General features: G+C 36.2%; 1 protein-coding gene across 1 annotated transcript; it reads right to left on the reverse strand.

Moving 5' to 3' along the window:
- Positions 1–13994: 13994 nt before the first annotated feature.
- On the reverse strand, positions 13995–20600 carry LOC147503734 (uncharacterized). The gene is made up of 6 exons (XM_086604942.1): positions 20443–20600; positions 20203–20361; positions 20009–20113; positions 19832–19901; positions 14240–14332; positions 13995–14117 (listed from the first exon to the last, which is right to left on the reverse strand). The coding sequence occupies exons 1-6, from the start codon at positions 20598–20600 to the stop codon at positions 13995–13997; spliced, it is 708 nt and encodes a 235-aa protein (XP_086461068.1).
- Positions 20601–21016: the final 416 nt, after the last annotated feature.

Here is a 21016-nt window from a genome sequence, read left to right on the forward strand (position 1 = left end):
TTTTTTTATAAAAGGGGGATCATGTATATACGTGGTTGCGTTACAGGAATTTAAATTAGAGACGTTGATAATGATATTTGAAACTTTGAAACGGATGAGTGCGTGCTAGACATGATCATGAGAAGGTGGTTATCAAATTACTAATAGCACCCTAAAGGCTTTAAAAATAGAATAAAGTCAATAAACTATTTGGAACCTTGTTGTTGTCTTACCCTACTATTTTTATGACAACATTTTTGTCCAAGGACTGAGCAATATTAGTGAGTTACAGACTTGCAACCACTTGGTGATGTGATTTAGAAGAAGCTAGAAAGTTATGTATGCAGGTAAAACTTGGGAATGGTTGTGCACTTGCAGGCCGCCGTTAGGTCTTGCATTTATTCAATTGCTCACAGCTCACTTAGATTACTATAGGAATTATGTTGTAAATGATATTGCAGTTGTCTGGAAAATAATCAAATATGTCTTGATCGATGGAGCCTTTCCTTCCTCTAATAACACTTTTTTTTTAGTACAAAACACATTGTTTTTCTACTGAAATTTTCCTATAGTATACTTGTGAAAGATGAATCAGTTGTTGCTAGAAAGCAAAATTGTGGATTAGTGCAAATTGTTCAACTTTTGTTGATATCAACAAGAACTCTCAAAGGATCATCAGAGTTTCCCGTTTTTAACACAAAAAAGCTAATTTATCCTTTAAACAGGATAGGGGTTCAGTCAATATCAGTAATTATTTTAGTTAGGTGGTTCAGTCAAATTAAGGACCTCCGTAACCTCATACGCGTCCTTGTCGGTTGACGGAACAAGGGTGGTTTAGTAATTCGGTTAAAAGTGTAAAGGAGAGTAAACGAAGATTTGCCATTTGTGAGAAACACGTGCGAGGATGTCGGAGAGGTGTGGGCTTAATACGTGTAGCTTGATTAGGGGTGGGCAATGGGCCGGGTCGGGCTAGTCCGGCCCTAAATATTTAAAGTCCTTCAAATATTAGGGCCGAGTCGGCCCGGCCCTAAAATCAGCATAGGGCCGGGTCACAAGTCTAAACCTCAAGCCCTTACCCTACCCTAAGCCCTCTTTAAAGGCTTTAGGGCCGGGCCTATATATATATATATTTTTTTACTACATCGGTTTAAAACTCATTTTATATTAAAAAAATGCATAATAATCTACAAACTCAAAGTTCAACCAATCTAATAATAATCTTGTATAAGTCCAAAATTTAAAATGCACATCCACAATCTAATGAACTGAAGTACATCGAGAGTTGAATTTGTTCTTCCTCAGACTCAAACCTCACTAAAATTACATTTTAAATTGAAATACATAGACAAATAATTATATTATCATTTTAAAGGAAGAAGTAATAGATATAAAGAAGAAACATAATAGTTTTGGTTAAGGGTCATGGAAGTTGTTAAACTATTTGTAATATCATAAATTATTTCTATAATAGATTCAAACAAATATAATATTACCTTTTTTCTAATTTAAAAGTGATTCAAGCTTTGTATATGGAAATGAAAATATTGGCTTTTGAACAAGTGATGGAGAAAGGTTTGAGATTACAAATGTCATTTTCTGACAAAGGTTGTTTTTTGGTTTCTATGTTACAAATGTCCGCTCGTAGATTTTGTTTTAATGGTGTGGAAGGAAATCTTTAGTTTTAGACTTGGCTTGGATGTGAATAAAAATATAATTTATAAGAAATAAGTGAGAAAAGAAATTGAGAATAATAAGTTATGGACTTTGACTTGATGATCAAAGGAATAAAGTCTTATTTTTTATTAGGCTAGTGCTCATCATTTTAATTTCATGGTACATTAAGTTGACAAGTTTTTGTTATATAAGACAAGTTATTGGAAGTACTTGGGTGTAAGTGATAAATTACAAAGGACAATGTTATTTTAATTGAAAATATTTAACAAAGAGTTGGACAATTATGGTATGTGCATTTATAGTGAAAGTGTGAAACGAGGGGCGGTTAGGGCTTGGTTAGGGTCGGGCTAATGAAATTTGAATTAGGATTAGGGCCTATGTTTTAGAATCTTAGCCCTAGTCCCCGCCTCTAGAAGGCATTAGGGCGGCCGCCCGATGCCCTAAATTCTGAGGGGAGAGGGCTTTTAGTGAGGGCTTTATAGGGCTTAGGGTCGGGTCAGTCAGGGCCGGGTTAGGGTCGTTAGGGCCAAATTCCCACCCCTAAGCTTGATGCAGTTTTTATGGGCCGGCATAGTTAAATGGGCATTAAACCGGCCCATAAATTATATGGGAAGAAGTGAAGAACCCATTTAAGAGCATTTTAAGAGAGCTACCAAAAAAACACCATAATTTTGAACCAAAAAAACACCAAACCAAAAAAACACCAAGCAACTTTAGGAGCAACATCAAATTTTCGACATCAAACTACGCGGTTTTCCCAAAACTGTGCCATAGAAGCCCATCTGACAGGTTCAAGCTCATGCGGTTTTGAGAAAACCGCACCATGTATTGCACATAAACTTTTTTTCTTTTTTTCTTTCCCAATCTCTGGCGCCATATAAGCCCAATTAGAAGCCCAAGCCCACGCGGTTTTGCTAACACCGCGTGAGTGATTTGATACAACACCAAACCTGGAACCAAATATTGGCCGATTTGGTATTTGGTTTGGTGTTTTAATCAACATGTGACTTTCCTGAAGTTGAAAAAATACCAAATTAAAATTTGGTGTTTGATGTTAGGTTGATATCACTCCCAAATATGCTCTAACTAGCTAGTCGTGACTCCTGTGAACATATTAAGCTACCCACCTACACTAATTATTCATTGGTTATTGTTAAAATAAAGAATGGGAATCAGTCTCTAATCGACTCCTGAAATTTGGGTAAGTATATATACCAACAAAATTCGGCAGATTGTAACTTTTACATGTTCATACGAATAAAATTCTGTCAATTTAAATCTATATAATAAAGCAGTTTGGTTTTTTATGTTGTTATATCGAGCAGTCAAGGAGAAAGTAGTTTTGGGTTTGGGACGATCCTACGGTAATAAATCAATTTCATTTAAGTCTAAAGAGTCCTACTTACTCTAAACCAAATCAATTTCATTTAAATCTAAAGAGTCCTACTTACTCTAAACCAAAACAATTTGTTTTAAGTCTAAAGAGTCCTACTTACTATAAAAATACTTACTCTAAACCAAAATAAAAACCACTGCTTTTCCCCTCTTCACGGCAAGAAAAAACCCCATCCTCTTCACGCCCCAAAATAAAAAGAGGTGCCCCCAAGCTCCAAGTTCGGGTTCAATTAAAAGGTATATATCATATTCTTACTTAATTTCTCCACAAACAGTTATACCTGTTTGAAAATGATATATTATTGAGTGCTATGATTTTTGTTGGTATGAGTTATCTAAAAGAAATTTTGTAATGATGGTTTGATGTGGTATTGAAGAGATATTAACGCGACTTGTGGACCTCCCAGAACAAGAGCGAGGGCGATGAGTCATTTTTCAAGTTGTTTATACGAGTATTTTTTTGTCTTTAATTTATGGATATATTGCCTATTAGATGCTGACGGTTTCGATCTATTTGTTTATTGTGGCGAAATGTGTGTTGTTTTTTGTGTACCATGCAATTACAAAGACTGCTTAATTAACAGTTAAACTCAGTTCGTTATTTGTGATATGTTGTCAGCATTGGCTGTAAATTATCATTTAAATTAGACGTCGTATCTATTTAATTAATATGTACAATTCACTTAATTATTGACAGTCTATCCTAAAGATTCTCAACAAGCTAAGCATTAGTGAGCACAATTTAGCCTATCAATCAGCCAGGTTTTTGTTTATATTTTTTGTTTTTTTTAACTTGCATACAATTTCATTGCTCAATGACACTTGATACTTATATAAGCTTCAACCATGCATACTGATGGTGGTACTATTAATATCCTTGGGTCAGTGTTGAATATGAAGTTGAGGTGTGGACTTTTGTCAATTTGAAGCTTTTTGATTAACACGAAAATTCTTACATTTGTGTGCATCCTTACATTTGTGAGGTTGGAGAAGGTTGTTGATGAGATATACGTTCTATTCGTAGCCAAGCGAACATGAGTTATGCTGAAGTTTCTGGAACAGTATTTTTGAAAAAGTCAGACTATGTGAACTCTATAATATAAAAATGATATATTATGGCTGTCAAATTACTATGGAAAATTTTCTATTTAATTCACGTTAGGAGGGTGGACTGTTGAGTTGATCGTAATTTTTATAGGCAATTTGGTAGTAATATAAGATGTTTCCATTTCTGTCTCGGGTTTACTTAAGGATTGCTAATTTGAATTCGAAACCCAATTCGAATTCTAATAGATGCCCCTATTTATATTTTGTGTAACTCTGATTATCTTTGCCATCTCTTTCTTTCTTTCAGCAGCATGAAGATAAGAACCAATTTATATTTCGTGTAAATAAGCTACCATCTCATCTCTGATTATCTTTGCCTTCTCTTTCTTTCTTTCAGCAGCAAGAAGATGAGAACCAAGATTAGTATGAGCATGCACATGAAAATTATGAACAATAGGCATTGTGTTTTCCTTCACCTTCCTGGAGAAATCATGCATTATCTTCGCTCTATATTAAGTTTGTTTTGGGTGCATGGTGAAATGGACATTATTTGGATGATCGAGAAGTTCATTTCGCTGAGTAAGTATATTGATCTTTAATTTTGACCCGTTTTTCCGTCTGCCCGGATTCTCCGCTTTTAATTAGGCTGGTTTCTGCATTGCACTATATATATATATATATATATATATATATATATATATATATATATTTTCTTGTGTATATGCAAGACCTCAATCTAATTCATATTCAAAGTAGTCTCAAGATAATTATAATATGTTAGAGGATAGATAAACAAAAAAATTAGCATAATTGATAAACATTAAATTATCGTCTAATTGATTATGACATAGTTCCATTTGCTAGACAAAATTTAAACTAAAATTTAAAATAATAGTTTCAATAGTGACTAATGTTCATAAATAGTAAGCTTTTATTCATAGTGCTATGCCTGTCATGTTCTGATGGTTTATGTGTTGTTGATATAGAAAACTTGTTTGTTTTCTAATTCGAATGTCCTCTAAGTTGCTTCTGCTATAGTTGGGTATGTGTCCTTGTTTTCCTTGTTGTTGGCATATTCTTTCTTTTCTACGGCCTCTAAATAAAAAAATATTTGCTCTTGGAAATCTTCTAGTTCGAAAATTTATCCGGTAGATAGCTGTAAAAAAATAATAATTAATTATAATTTTTTTATCTCTAACATTGATTTGTTAATTTTTGACAATCAGTAAATGTAAAATGTATTGATTTACCTTTTTCAAAATATTGGTTGTTGCATAAATTAATCATAAATTTCTCGAGTTTGATCTTGAATACTCGGTTGACAAATCCTTCATTCCTTGAGGCAATTCTAATTTTTTCAATACATTTTGCAATTTCTTCATCAGCATTGAAATCCATTACAATTTCAAGGGTTTTTGTGACTGTGGTAGCGTTGAATTTTTTTTGTCTAACCATTGAGTTGTCAGTAGTATCATCTAAACCTGTGTACATGTCTGCCGTGATTATTGGTGGTCGGTTGTTTGCCTTCATCTGTACAACAAATGTAAAACTTAATTTTTTTGTAAAAGCAAATGCAAATGTAAAGTAAAAAATATATTTCATTAAGTTATGATGAACTATAGATAATTCAAATCGAAAAAAACTAAAACATAAATTTGATGGATCTAACACTATGGTAATCCTCATCCAATAGAGAATTCATCTCGAAAACAACTAAAAAAATAAATTTGATGGATCTAACACTACGCTAATCCTCATCCAATTCTGATCAATTATTTGGGATGCTTAGGTAGTCCATTTCCCAATTTGGTCCTCCTATAAGAAATGCTTCATTTATTGACTTCAAATAGGCATTTTCGTTTCTCAAGTTTTCAATATATTGATGAAGTTGTTTTTCTCTAGTCTTTACTTCATGTAGCTCTTGACGTTTAGTAATGACTTCTTTGTGGTTGACGTCTAAAACCTCAAATTTGTATATCTACTGTAGAAAGCGGATAGTGTTTCCTGCAGCCGCATTTTCTGAGTCCACTTTCTTAACTTGATACGTCCCGGAAATGATTGGCTTATAGGATAATTAGGATTTTTGAAGATTTCTCTCATTATCGGCAAATCTATTATGACATCTACAGCGTATTGGTTGTTTTGAATCTTTGATATGTAAACTGGTTCTCCCTCAATTTTTTCCTTGATGAGAATTTCCCTCAACGCTGTCTTGAGTGAAATATTGTGTTTGGTTTCATACTCCATGAGTTACATTTTAAAAATTACATTAGTTAATGATTTGGAATGTGATAGTAACGACAACAAAATATTTTGTAGTTTGAACGGGAACAATTACAAATTGTCAACCAATTGGTGACAAAGTGTTTTGGTTTAATGAAGAAGGTAACATTAATAGCCCTAGTCATTTGTCAACAACTTAGGTTTATTTTACGCTAACAATGTCAATTTGACATCTTCAAAGCTCAAGGCAAGCCATTTTTATTAGCATAGAGAATTTGTTATTATCCAGAAATATCCAGTCTCACCATTTATCAACTTGCACAAAGTTGAACTTGTTCTTTCTTAATTTTCCATTTAGTAGGTTCTTCGACATTCGACTTATGTCAGGGCTTATAGTAATTTGCTAATTTTAGAACATGCACTATTTTAGGCTTTGTTTTATTGAAGGCTCTTTGACTGTTTTGCAGGCTCTGTGGGAGGATACTAAATATGGGTCAAAGGTGTTACTTCCCTGTGGACCTTCCTGATGTTGTTGGCATACCATGCTCTCCTGAAAACAGTAAGGTACAGAAAACTTGAATTTGTTTTGCTTTCTATCTTTGTTGCTTATACTTTTTGTGTGCTCCTTGTTTCTTTGGTTAGTTGGTTGGGTGTTTTTTTATTATTATTTATTATTTTGTATTTTTAGTGATTGCGTTTGAATTTTTTTAGCACTTTATTATGGCGCTGATCTCCTAACTAAAATTTTAGATTGTACTAATCTTTTTCAGAAAAAAATGGTTAGCAGTTTAAATGATTGTGGACTGTTTGTTTGGCAAATTGGCACAACGATCATGAGCTTCTTTATGTGTCAAGTATATATGTGCCCTTGGGAACCCATTCCATTTAAAACTATACATATCAATGAGGTATCTTTTTGAATTAAGATGCATACATTAGTTCTAAGAAAACGATGACACTGTTGGTAAGACTTAAAGTTTTTAAAATGGACTTATTCCTTTGTGATACTGAGCCCCACTTCGTTTAACCAAACTATAGAAAATATCTTGTACTATACCGAACCCAATAATCCAATAGTCCAACTCAATCTGAAAATCCATTTTGTTACATATTAACATCAACATCAACTCATTGATTATCTTGCTATATTTCCATACTTTATAGTTCATTGACTCTTTAGGGTACTTTTAGAATCTTAGAAGTTGTGACTTAAATATAATATTTTTATTTTTTACATATGTTTAGGTTGGAGAGTCAGTACCATGTGCTAGCTACGACTCTTGGATGGTTTACTTACCTGAAGGTGAATTCTTGTCACGCATAGGTCCTACAGATTTTCTAAAGGTTGAAGCACTTTTGAGCTATTTATTTTCCAGCATTCTCAATTTTCTACTAATTGAACCAAATTGTCGCTCAGTTTAGGTATAGAGTTGTGTTGTTGACACTCGACAGTTTAAATTTTCAGGACCTTAAGAATTATGTAAGTTTATATGTTGTTCGAGAATGGCGGAAACTTCTTGTGAGTATTGGTGATTTCTGAACGAATTTATTGATTGTTATGTTAGCATATGCTTCTTCTTGTTGTCTCCTAACATGCAATCTTTGAACGAATTTATTGATTGTTATGTTAGCATATGATTCTTCTTGTTGTCTCCTAAGAGATGTTATTCATGTAGAACATAGTGCTTCCAATGTCTACTGCTGCAAATTCTCTACCGCCTTTATCGAAATCATTTATCCAAATGGGACCTCAAGGAGCTCTTAGTGCCACAAAACTTCTCAATCCTTTCTCAGATATTTTTGACTCGTTAGAGTTAAAAAATCCTTTTGTGCGTAACTAGGTGTACCTTTTATGCTTTCTACTAGCAGGGATGAAATCTAATGGTACACTCTCAGCAGAGATGGTAACTATTAATACTTGATTTTTAGACTTAAGAGTTTTTGTTGTTGTTGTTGTCGTCCTCTTCATTGACATTCTTCTTACCATGGACTATCTAGGGATTATTTCTGATGTTATTGTAGCTAAAATTCTATTGTTGCTGTTGGGCAGGCTATGTACTTTTTGCATTTTGGACTCATTATCTTGACATGCAATTCATTCTTCCCTTAGGTGCTGAATGCCACATTTTGTTCCAATTTCAGGTTTACATGTTTGCAGAATGGTATAAACCTTGTTGTAAACTTGAGTATTTTCTTCATGGAAGTGGGGGAGTTGTTGATTCTCTTGTCAGGGGAATGCAAAAATTTGGTGGAAGGCTCTCTCTAGGAACTCATGTAGAAAATATTGTTGTTGAAAAGGGTTGAGCTGTTGGAGTCAGGCTAAGTAGTGGTGGGAGGGTAATAGAAAAAGCCTTTTTCTGTGGTAAATGAGTACCCTTAACACCCCCCCCCCCAAGATGGGAGCAGGCTTAAACCTAACTACCCAAGACCTCTAGGAACAAATTCCCAATTCTTGATTGGTGGACCAATAGATTAGTTACGTTTCTCTTGTTTTTAAATGTCTTTATTTGAAATCTAATGTTTTGCTTTTAAAAAGTGCTATGAATTTTTATGTTGTTGATTCTTTATCCTGATGATGAATATATATGGTTCTAAATGTATATTGCCTTGACGATTGGTTGTGTGTATCACATGATTGACATCTTTATTTATGTTCTAGTTACGCGAAAGGGGTCTTTGTTATCTAATGGAATGGGAGGCAAAGATACAATTGCAAGTTTATTAGCTTCACTAATGGAAGTAGTTCGAACAACAGTAGCTTGTGAATGTGTTTATGTTCGAGCAATGGTAATTAAGGCTTTCATTTGGATGCAAAGTTCACTGTCTGATTCAGTTTGGTCTTCAACACTACTAAATGATATCTTGCTCACTTTGCATGCTTGGTTTAAGGTACACAACTTTTAGCTAAACAGTTTATTTGCATCGATTTGCATTGGTGTCCTAGGTTTCAGTTTATGTGCATGTTTTTTTTTACCTTAACTAACAACAATAACTCTAGTAATATATATATATAACAAATTGAAGGAAAGTTTGCTCCATATCAAAACTCAATAGCAACAATAAAAGCAAATTTTAACAATGAATGTGGTCTACTCTAAAGCACCAAACATACAGGCTCAAAAGAAAAAGACACAGAAATCAAAATACTACTTCATGCTTTTGTATAACAACATGAGAAATCAAAAAATATTATTAAATAAGATACTGGATAAAAAATAGTTTACCTTATCCATTTTTTAAAACTCTTTGTGAAGCCTTGATTGAATATCCTCTATTGTATGTAATAAAGAAAAGAAAAAGAACTCAGTTAGATATGTAAAACTAATGTATTGAATTCAGCATGTAAATCAGAAAATAAAAAAATAAAAAAAAATGGAAAGTTTACTTTTTTTTTTTTTTTTTGTTAGGCAGATCGTTGGTTTTGTATATATATAGGTTTGTTTAGGTTTTCATATGTCATTAGAAGTTCAGTATTGATAGGATTCTTATTTTGTATATATCCATAATGAGTGTTTTTGTTTTGTGTTAGGTAGATCGTTAGTTTTGTATATAGATAGGTTTGTTTACGTTAATAGGATTCTTTGGGTTGAAGAAGTCCTTATGGTGGTGGGAATCCAATTAAGTCAGATTATTTTGGGTTTTTATTATTGGGCTAAACCAATTCTAAGTAGGCCTGGGAATTAGACTGTATACCATGCACGACTATATGGTTACATGATTTTGTCAGCAGCTCCCATCCCTAACTCTCATATGCGTGTCAGTCGTAATTTGCATTCATAGTTCTAGACTTCTAGTGGGATAGCATTGACAATGAATATTATGGTCATCTACCAATCAGAAAAAAATAACAAATTGTTTCCAAGTCACAACAGATTTACTCTTTACTTAAAAAGAGTCGAGAAGTGTCAGAGGCTTAGAAATAGGACTGGAGATTAAGTTGTAGAGATGTACTAATAAGTACCTCATAACATGCGAGGCGAGGGAAGGGCAGCAACAATGGCATCACAGAAGCAAAGGCCCCAATGACTGTACCGGCTGCTACGTGTACCTGATGCAGTACACCTTCAGCAGAAGTCACACCCTATAGAATAACTATCTGAGGCAGTGCAATTTGCTTAGCTATAGCATGTGTGGACTTAGTAATAACAGAGAACCTTACAGGTCCAAGCACCCACAGACTGAACATAGCAGGAAGCACCCCTTGGACAGTACTGTAGACGGCATTCCAACAACCGCGCCAAGCGTCACCAAGAGTTGCTTCGGATACAATAAGGATTACAGTAACATATGATAGAGCTGGGAATGGTAACATGTGCTGGAGAGTGAGTGGACCAAATAGAATAATGCAGCCTACTACAGTGCACTCTAGTCCAGTTCGAAATGCCGAGCCAAGGCGTGACCTTAATATGGATCGAGTTCGATCACTAAGTCCTTATGGTGGTGGGAATCCAATTAAGTCAGATTATTTTGGGTTTTTATTATTGGGCTAAACCAATTCTAAGTAGGCATGGGAATCAGACAGTATACCATGCACGATTATATGGTTACATGATTTTGGAGCAACTACCATCCCTAACTCTCATATGCGCGTCTGTCCTAATTTGCATTCATAGTTCTAGATTTCTAGTGGGATAGCATTGACAATGAATATTATGGTCATCTACCAATCAGAAAAAAAGAGCAAATTACTCAAAAAGTACACCTTCAAAATAGCACTAGAGATTAAGTTGTAGAGATGTACTAATAAGTACCTCGTAGCATGCGAGGCGAGGGAAGGGCAGCAGCAATGGCATCACAGAAGCAAAGACCCCAATGACCCCAATGACCGTTCTAGCTGCTACATGTACCGGATGAAGTACACCTTCAGCAGAAGTCACACCCTATAGAATAACTATCTTAGCCAGTGCAATCCACTTAGCTATAACGTGTGTGGACTCAGGCAGTACGATAACAAACGTGCTCAATGTCACTGCAATGACAATAGTAGTAACGGAGAACCTTACAGGTCCAAGAACCCACAGACTGAACATAGCAGGAAGCACCCCTTGGACAGTACCGTAGATACGACATTCCGCGCAAATCGTCACCAAGAGTTGCTTTGGATACAATATGGATTACAGTAACATATGATAGAGCTGGGAATGCTAACATGTGTTGGAGAGTGAGTGGACCAAATAGGGTAATGCAGCCTACTATGGTGCACGCTAGTCTACTTCGAAATCCTGAGCCAAGGTGTGACCTCAGTATGGATCGAGTTCGATCACTCATGGTTATTGCTGGCATTGTTTGGCTAGTCCTGAGACTGGTTTCGAGGCTTCTACTGAAGGAAGTTTTAGTAATGGAAGCATGGGATTGTGTTAAATCATTCTTTGATAGCAAGTAGTTCTTGAAATAGTACATAATCATTAATGTTGCTACCAGCAAAAGAAATTAAGGTTTGCCCATCTCATCTCTAACAATACCTTCTATCCTATCTTTACCATGCCCAATATAACCATCTATGTTCGGTTTAACCTTCCATCTCATTGAGCCAGGTCCTGTTCTATATTTGCTTGAATGTTGAACTTTGTGTGTGTAATGAAACTTGGAATAAGGAGTTGAGCTGACTTCTGGGAAGCTTGACTTCAGCCTTTGTTTTGTTACCTCAGCAGACTCTAATAAAAAAATGTTTGCTGTCGCCTGAGAAATTCGGACTTTCGAGTGGAAAAAACTTAATTTGTACTATGTATGGGGGTGTAATGGTGTTCCAAAGCAAAAGAATTGCAGTTGTTATTGTTGCTATTTTTCCCCCCCAGATGATTCGTCTCACAGAATCTGCATTTTTTTTTGTTGAAATCGTGTTTCTGTTAATTTGTGCTACTTTGAAGTAATGTGATAGCTTTAAGTTGAAAAATTGAAATTCTTCGATAATTGACTGATCATGGAAGTAGAAGAGGTGAGTGGATTGAAAGCGTTGGAGAAAAGAGTTTGAAGATGCTGTTGTGAGTGAATATCTTTAAACCTGGCAAAGCCTTAAAGGAGTTTGGTGGAGAAATTTCAGCGAAGAAACAAAATATTAGGTGGTGGCGGTGACAGTAACAATGTAATGGTGATGGAAGGGCGGGATTAGGGAGAGGAAACAGAGCTTCACAGTGTGGTTGGTAACTTGGTATCGAGGTGTGAGGAATAAAAAGGGTAGATATAATTGAATCTTTCGTTAGTTGTAGTCATGAGTAAGAATGCCACATGTCCAATTCCCGCTAGTTTAGTAGATAAGACCATGTGATAGTACCTACCTTGTCAATAAAAAAGAAAGCCATCTTGAGTGAAATCCTTCAGAGTGTTAATTCAAATATTAGGAGCTGCTTTCCATATAGATTTATGAGAAGCAAAGCCTTTCTCAAATTTAACATAATTCATGTGCTTCCAATTTTCATGTAGAAGAATAAAGCAGTATATTCCTCTGTGGCTAGTATCATCCTACTAATCATAATACCAAGATATAAATAAGTTTAACCACTGTCTGCAGTTAGAAAAAGATTGTGAATCAATTCTTATAGCTGCCATAGACCCATACCACATACATCTAATGCACTCATATTTATTGAAGAGGTGCATATCTGTCTCAAGAAACTTTTGACAGAAGCAACATGTCAGTCGACTTAAAAAAGAAAGGGACCAAATTACACAGTAATGAGATACCACCTAAAGCTGTGGAAAATAGTCAATGTTTTCTTCAAGATTTTTTTGATTGGCACTTCAAGAATTTCAATGCTAAATAGAACCTTGACAAATAGCTTAAAGCAAAGATCGGGCCAATTATTTAAATAACAAATACTTTCGAGCCAAAATACTAAAGAAATCCATAGTGTCCAGAGACTTTTTTTCACAGAAGAGTAATGTTTTTCTGATACCGGGCACCATTTCATGCTATACACTACAAGAAAAAAGGCTTTATATCAATGTTAAAAACAGTGACAAAAAGTCTTTTGTGACGGTTTTTTTTTTCCAAAACCGTGGCGGAGTGAGAGTCATTTATTTTTTTCCCAAAACCGTCACAAATATTTGTTCCAGACTAGCCTCTCTCTACCATAAAAAACGGTAACAACTACTCAAAAACCGTCACAACAAATCATATCATTTGTGACGGTTTTAAATAAACGGTTATGCATTCATCCTTTTTAACGGTCACAAAATCATAAAAAACGGTAACAACTGCTCAAAAACCGTCACAACAAATCATATCATTTGTGACAGTTTCAAATAAACAGTTATTCATTCATCTTTTTTAACAGTCATAAAAAGTATCATTAGTCATGACTGTTTGGGTAAAACAGTGATATGTATATATAAATATATTTTTTTTTATTAAAAATAATAATAAAACGTGAATATATATAAAAACCCCCAAAATTGGGGACCTGCAATAAACTACACACCTGAATAAACTACATATCTGAATATGATCCATTAAATTTCAAATAACACTCATATATATTGCTAATTTCATTGAAACATTCCAATCCCATTAGATAACCAATATATATTTGTACTTAATCGTAAAACGTAATGAAATAAATAACACATTTCCAATCTAATTCATATAAATATAATCAATTTAATCCAAATCCAAATCCAAATGAAAAATAATCTAATCTCGTCAAATTCGATCACCCATATATATGTCTCTTCAAATTTTATGGTCCATCTTCATCTTGAGGATAGTTCATAATACATTCTTGGATGAACATAACAAAATCCATTCGAACTTCATTTATTTCCTTGTCGGTGAAGGCCTTTTTATTGCTAAGATTTTTTATCTGGAATATAAGAAACAAGTTTAATATTTTGCAAAATAGAGAATAAAAAAAAGTTAAAAACACAGTTGCTAAAGATATCAAAAGCATAAATTAAGTTAAAATGTGAGAGGTATTTTATTTACTTTCAATGACAAAGGAGAAGGATCGCTCATTATGTCTCGCATAAAGCGCATTGAGTGAATACCACATTGTTTACCGTCTGGTTGCAGAGGGCCCTGCAAAAATATCAAATTATCAAATTGAATCAAGGGGCAAATTACTTATTAGGGGCAAAATTGTATTTTCAGAACAAATTAGTTCTAAATAGAAAAAATGCAATCGGAGGCAAGGGTTGAGCAATAAGAATTGCAGCGCCTGCATCAACTAGTTGTTTGTAACTGTATATTAGGGTCCTACGCATCGATGTCAAAATATTGTCATTGTTAAAATGATAACCACACAGGATAGGAACATTGTTAAATTAGTTTCCAGAGTACAAAAGTTACATTATTTATACAAATGGAAAAGCTAATGGTAAAAGAAAAGAAACGAGGTGATGCTGCTTCACTTCACTTAACCCTGGAAAGAACAGATGACAGAGAGACTACGCACCAAATATATTGTTAGCAATACAGTTGCATCAAGTAATAAAACTACTTAACTATAGCATATTAGGGTGATACACCAATCGTATTAGTAGTCATATATTAGGCTGATACAGTTACACTACAACTAAACAAACACAACTAAACAATCTATTCACTTCCAAACAAGTCTCCAAACCTTCAACATCACCATTTCCAACACACAAAACCAACAAGGTACCACGACTTGCACTGGGGACACACAAAGATACACCACCTGCACCACACCCCAGCCAACACACACAAGCACCAAGATGGCTTTCTAGCATTGGTCTATTCTTGCTCTTTGCAATGTTGACTTGATCTGTTATAGCACAAGGTCCAACCACCAACTGCTACACCCCCATTGGCTTCACCACCAGCAAGTGAACCTGCTCCAGTAACAACTATTGTACCCACACCATCATCTGCTCCTTCAATGGTTCTAGTCAGTTCTCTACATCACCCTACTGCTCCTGTTGAATCCCCACACCCCACATTCATAACAAAGGTGAAACTAATCAAACTAGTTTAGGAAAACAAAGAGGATATAGAAGTATTCAAATAGAGAAATTAGGACATGCCCATCGCATGAATATATCATTAAGTAGACATTAGTTACCAATTTAAAACCAAATATTATATGCCATTTTTCATCTACTACTTTTGACTCTTCGTAATTACTTCGATTAATCTATTTCTTTAAAGACAGAATCAATGTTTCACTTTTACACATTTAATTGAAACCCATCATCTTATTCGGAGAACTAAAACGTTATATTATTCTTCTTTTTCTATAAATATGTTTTCATCAATACCAAAGCAAAGTCTAGTTTCACAAGGAAAACTATTATACAGAAAATCAAATAGCACTTACTGGAATACATGTGAACATTTCTACCATACAGAAAATCAAGCAACAGATACTCATTTTTGAACTTCAACTAAAATCAAACAATCAAACAATCAATCAAAACCGCTGAGAATAAGAGAATTTCTCACCTTTATTCAAACTAAGAAAGAGATGAATCATTTATCCCAAAATTTGAATTGAAATTGAAATAACAGTTAACCAATTAAAATTGATTTTTTTATAATAAAATCAAATGAGAGGGGAGGGAGAGAAGCAAATGGGTTTGTCGCACACTAGGGTGATTAAAATTTTGGTCAATTTTCGCAAAAAATATATCCCTCCTTTCCCCTACTCCCGATGGGAATTCAAATGCTTGTTTGGTTGGCCATCCTCCGGATCCAAGAGAATAAGAATGCTTTGGAAGACCGGGGAGATATCGCCGAGTCCTCAAACGTTGGAAAAGTCTAAGGAGATAAAGGTTCTTTCTATAGATCGAAGAAATTCATTGCATTTTCTCTAGTTCTATTTCTTCTATCTCTATTATTGATATCCGGAGGTTTTCTTTGATTCTTTGAATTCTACCCTTCTCTTCGAATTTATGGTTCTCATTCGATCTCTCAAGTGGGAAAGCCTTCTTCTCTAAGATCGCTTTCTCATTCCTACTCTTCTACCCCTAGTCTCAATTCTCAAGAAGTGAGCGAGACGGCAAGTCTGCCTTGTCCGTAATGGAAAGCAAGCAAGAAAGCTAGCCATCTTCGACCTCATCTTTCGCCACACTTCCTCGGGCCGATTTACGACCTGAAGTCACTCGAGAAGTGGTGAAGGACCGATTGACACGCTCTTCGCTTGTCGCCCCGCTTTTGGCCAAGGAAAGGGTAGGGAAGGGTACAACCGGCAGGCCGGTATCTTAAGCACTAACGATCTTCTCACACGCCCAAAGTCTGCCGCAGGAGGCTTTCCCTCGAATGGCAAGGAAGTGAGATCGAGGTCCACTTCAAAAAGGCTTGGTCTTCGAGAGTGATCTTATTTCCGGACTGAGTGATAGCTCCATGGCACTTGGTGAGTGTCCAGAATAGGTAACCGCTTGGGAGTCACTATGGTAACCTGTTCGGGACCGGGCAGGATTGGTGCTTTAGGAGCGAGGCAAGGTGATCTTCTTAGAAAGATCAATCTTTGGTGCAAGAGCAAGAGCCTTGGAGCCAAGGTTAGTAGTGGCTTCTCCGCTGTCAACATCATGAATACATGTGGATTGCACCCTCTTAGCTCTCGATGTAGATTACTTTCCCAGCTTCCCAATGAATATGGATGGATCAAACTCCACCTCATCCCGCAAATCGCTCAAAGGGGCAACCGAAGATGCTGAACCTAAACCTGATCCGCCATCAACCGATGCTCTTATCTGTTGTTATATATCCGCCGCCCTTTACTGGGAACAGAGGAGGCGTGGAAATCACGGGCGGCGGACCACTCTTCACTTAGAACAGCTTTAAACTCCCCTACTTACTCGTTAATTACTTACCGGAGACAAAACTATAGGAAAAGGCCTCGACTCCATTCTTTCCTAAAGTCGAATGGCGAGATACCGCTACTCCTACGGGCATTACAAGGTTAAAGAGTCTAGTCATAACAGTTCTAACTCGATCTCGCGGAACAAAAAAGACTCTCAAACGGGTTCTTTCCGCCAAACTCTTTTTCTTTGTTTTCATTTGAATAGAAATCGGAGGTCTCACTTTTCGATACAAGACGGTACACTTCAAACCCACCCAATCTCGATGTTGAAAATTGTGATTCCCGAAGATGCGGGCGAGAGGGAGGAATGCTTTCTTTCGAAGGTTATTTACTAGAAGAGAAAAGGGCAATCCCCTGCTATTATTTATTGGTTTTACGGGAGATATCCTCTTTCCTCTATTCATGAGCCCAAAAGAGATTTCGACCGACCGAGCGCAGACCGCAACCACTTTCCTAAACCAAAGGGATGTAGGTAGTCCTCTTCCGCACAAAATGAATAGGAGGGAGTAACTTCTTTAATGGCTTGAGATAGTGTTTTTCGTTTCCGTAGGGTACGGCTTGAGAGCTTTTCATCATACTATAACGAGGGAGGAGGGATTTTCGCCAACAATCTGAATATTCCCCGAAATAACTTGATTTACCAAAACCTTCTTTACGGGAAATGCCCACTACCCATCCGAAGTTGCAGTGTGCTCTCCATCGGGTTGTGAATTCACCACCTCTCCTCCCCACTCCATCGGGTTTTATACCACTCTTTACCAACAAAGTCATTTAAAACTTTAAATACTTGAATTCAGTTTACTAAAAAGCTTTTCTGCAAAACCCAAATGCTACTCGGTTCTTACCATACCTCTATGGCCTGTGGGATGAATGTCAGGCTTTCTTATCGGTGGCAATGGATTATGAAGTATACCAGCCATAAAAAATTGAATGCTACTTTTGCATCCAATCCTATTGTCACTCTTTTCTTGAGGAAATCATCATGAGTAGTACCTCCAAACAAGTCAGCTCTAGACAACAACATTGAGATCAATTATACACACCAATGTAAAGGGTGATGTCTTTCAAGTGAAGTAGCGGAACTAGGTATATCCGAGTACATTATCCAAATTCAGAACTGCAGTCCCACTTATCAATATAAGAGGGACCAACGCAGACTAGAGATCAAAGCACATACAAAAATCCGTTATTCATCATAGATGTGAGCCGATCACCTAATTGACCTAATCTATTATTTAGAATTAGTCATACAGCTTAGTAAAACAGTAACCCGTCCATCACTTTGAACAAAGACCAACTATTTAAAAATAGAGGGAGAATTCACTTTTGTTGGTCGTAACAATCTTCCGACATGTTAATCGTTAATATCCCCGATGACATGGAAAGGGTCCCACGATCGATTTTGACCCGGTGGTCTATGTAATGTAGATCGGATGGATTAGTTTCCTCTCGTTTTGAGAGGTGTATTCCACAGGCGTCAAAGTGCGTTGATCGGATATTGGTTTGACGCTTAGGCAGGAACTCTTGTCATCATTTTGGTAAGGAAGAACCCCTGCTGAATTGCAGATGTATTTGGTGTTAAGACACACAGCCGGGTTGTGCAGGTCCCTTTCCCTGGTAGGTCCGATTGGATGAATATCTCGTGCCGAGGTATGAAACTACTAGGGGATATCTCACTACTGTGGAAAAGGCTGCTATAGTTCGAGAACGCAGAGGTGATGAGCCGAGAAGCTCCACACAAGTAGCTGTTAAGGCAAGATCGCTGGTACAAATAACCACTCATTCAATCATCGTGGAGTCATGGAGTTGACCTTGTTCATCTGGCACCGAGGGCAGTCGCCCTAGCTTAGAAGAGATGGCGTGCTCTCCGCTTGGGTATGGAGAGCATATGTGGTAAAGGGGAAGCCGTGGAGTCCTTATTCGTAAGGCCCTTGGTCTTCTAGTGTAGTCTCTTCATCTTGGGCTAGTTGGTTGTCGGTTTCCGTGGTCCCGCTTCTTCCAGTTCTAAGGAAGCCAATTATGAGTGAGGGAGGTCTCTTTCAAGACTCAGAAATGACTCAACTAAGCGTGTGTTTTCCTTGAGGGAAGAATAAGTTGGGCATTGACTCCAAACATCTTTTTGGTGGGACAGCTGTTGGAAATGTGGATTTTAATAATGCCAAGTCAAAGAATTCAGGTTGTAACATGGATGCAGAAGATATTTCGCAAAGCCCAAGTCTCATGCATGATATCATAGTTTGCTGATAAGATCAGCATGAAATATTAAAAAGGGTGAAGGTTTCAAGCGTCTTCAACTTCTTATTGTGGAGCTTATAGAATTGCAGGGCCTGTATCAAGGGCTAAAACTAGCTAAACAATACAACATAAGAAGAATGGAGGCAAGGACAGACTCTACAAATGTTATCTCCTTCACTAAAAACAGGAGCAACACCCCGTGGCAAGCAAGGAAGCTTACAGATGCATTGGAACTTATGGGTCAAATGGAAATGTTTTCTATAAGACATGTTTATAGAGAATGTAATAAATTAGTTGATGCTTTAGCAAGTAATGTACCCGATGTAAGATACATAGAAGTTATCCCTAGCTCATTTTCTGTGGATATAAAGAAAATAGTCTATGATGATGCTATGGGGAATGTGTATGTTAGGATGTAATACAATTTTTACAATTATTAATGAAAAGGGGTAGGGGACCTCTCAAACAACCTCGCTTGCTTATAAAAAAAAAAAATAGTAACTGTAATCGTTTACCTTGATATGGTGCCAACATGGTTTTTGAGAACTTCTATTCACTTGGATCCCTTTTAAAGCTATCAACGCACTACAAGTTAAAAATTTAAGCAATTAATGTCAATATAAGAAATAAAAAAGTCTACATATATAATACAAAAAGTATACCAATAAATGCGTATGGAAATAGTTACGTACGTGTTGATAATGATTTCCATGTCACCGGTGCATTTACCATGTAATGAATCCAACCAATAAACATCCATACTAGACAAGTCGATGACAATCACAATCCAATGGAAGCTAAAACCAAACAAGTTATTAACTAGCATTTAATATGTATTTGTAACCAAATATGAGTTCAACAAAACCAATATAATATATGTCCATACCTTGGGTTGTAAGGAATGAAAACAATTTCATTCATGTTTGCTTCCCTCAGTCTATCAAGAACAAGTTTAGTTTTTTCTTTTGAATCCACAACACTGAAGACAGCCGGGTTGACAAACAAATATCCATCTCTAGAACAAACAAATTTCTCATACAAGCATCTGAAATGTGAAAACACAACTCATTTTATAAGCTAAAGAAACATTCAATAAAATAGTTAGTAACAACGTAAGTTTTATCACCTCATATATGCAACCATACAAGGAGACTCGACAGATTCAAGATTACAAACATCCTTCACGCCATTTGTCTCTATGTATGAAAACTCTATGTTATCTCCTAATAATTCTTGTCCATATGGAAACTTAAGTCCACCACTTTGAATAATTGTACTAATCATGGCACCAAAGGAAGTGCATAGATCGCTTCCTTTGTTGGGCTACCGACTTAGTTTTTTCGCTTTTACTTTTACTCGGTTGCCCTATTTTATCCCCGATTCAAAACCTAAAAAAATAAAAGATAAGCATAAAAAATTATAATGTCATGTCTAGCAAGGGTGGCCGTGAATATGGCCTATGTGTAATGGACCTGAAGTGGTCTCAGAGGTATCCGGCGTTGGCTTGAAGTGTCCTGCAGTGGGCTGTGTTATGGCCTATGTGTATGTGGAGCGGAAGTGCCAGATGCACATCTACACAAATTGGAGGTGGAATGTTTACTTGTGTAAGGATCATGAGGTGGATTAGAAGGAAGAAATGTATAAATAGAGGGAGCTAGACAGAGAAAGGGAGAGGTCCGATCCTAAAGTGGGATTCTTAT

The sequence above is a fragment of the Coptis chinensis genome, chromosome 4, assembly GCF_015680905.1.
Source record: "Coptis chinensis isolate HL-2020 chromosome 4, ASM1568090v1, whole genome shotgun sequence".
Classification (NCBI taxonomy): Eukaryota; Viridiplantae; Streptophyta; class Magnoliopsida; order Ranunculales; family Ranunculaceae; genus Coptis; species Coptis chinensis.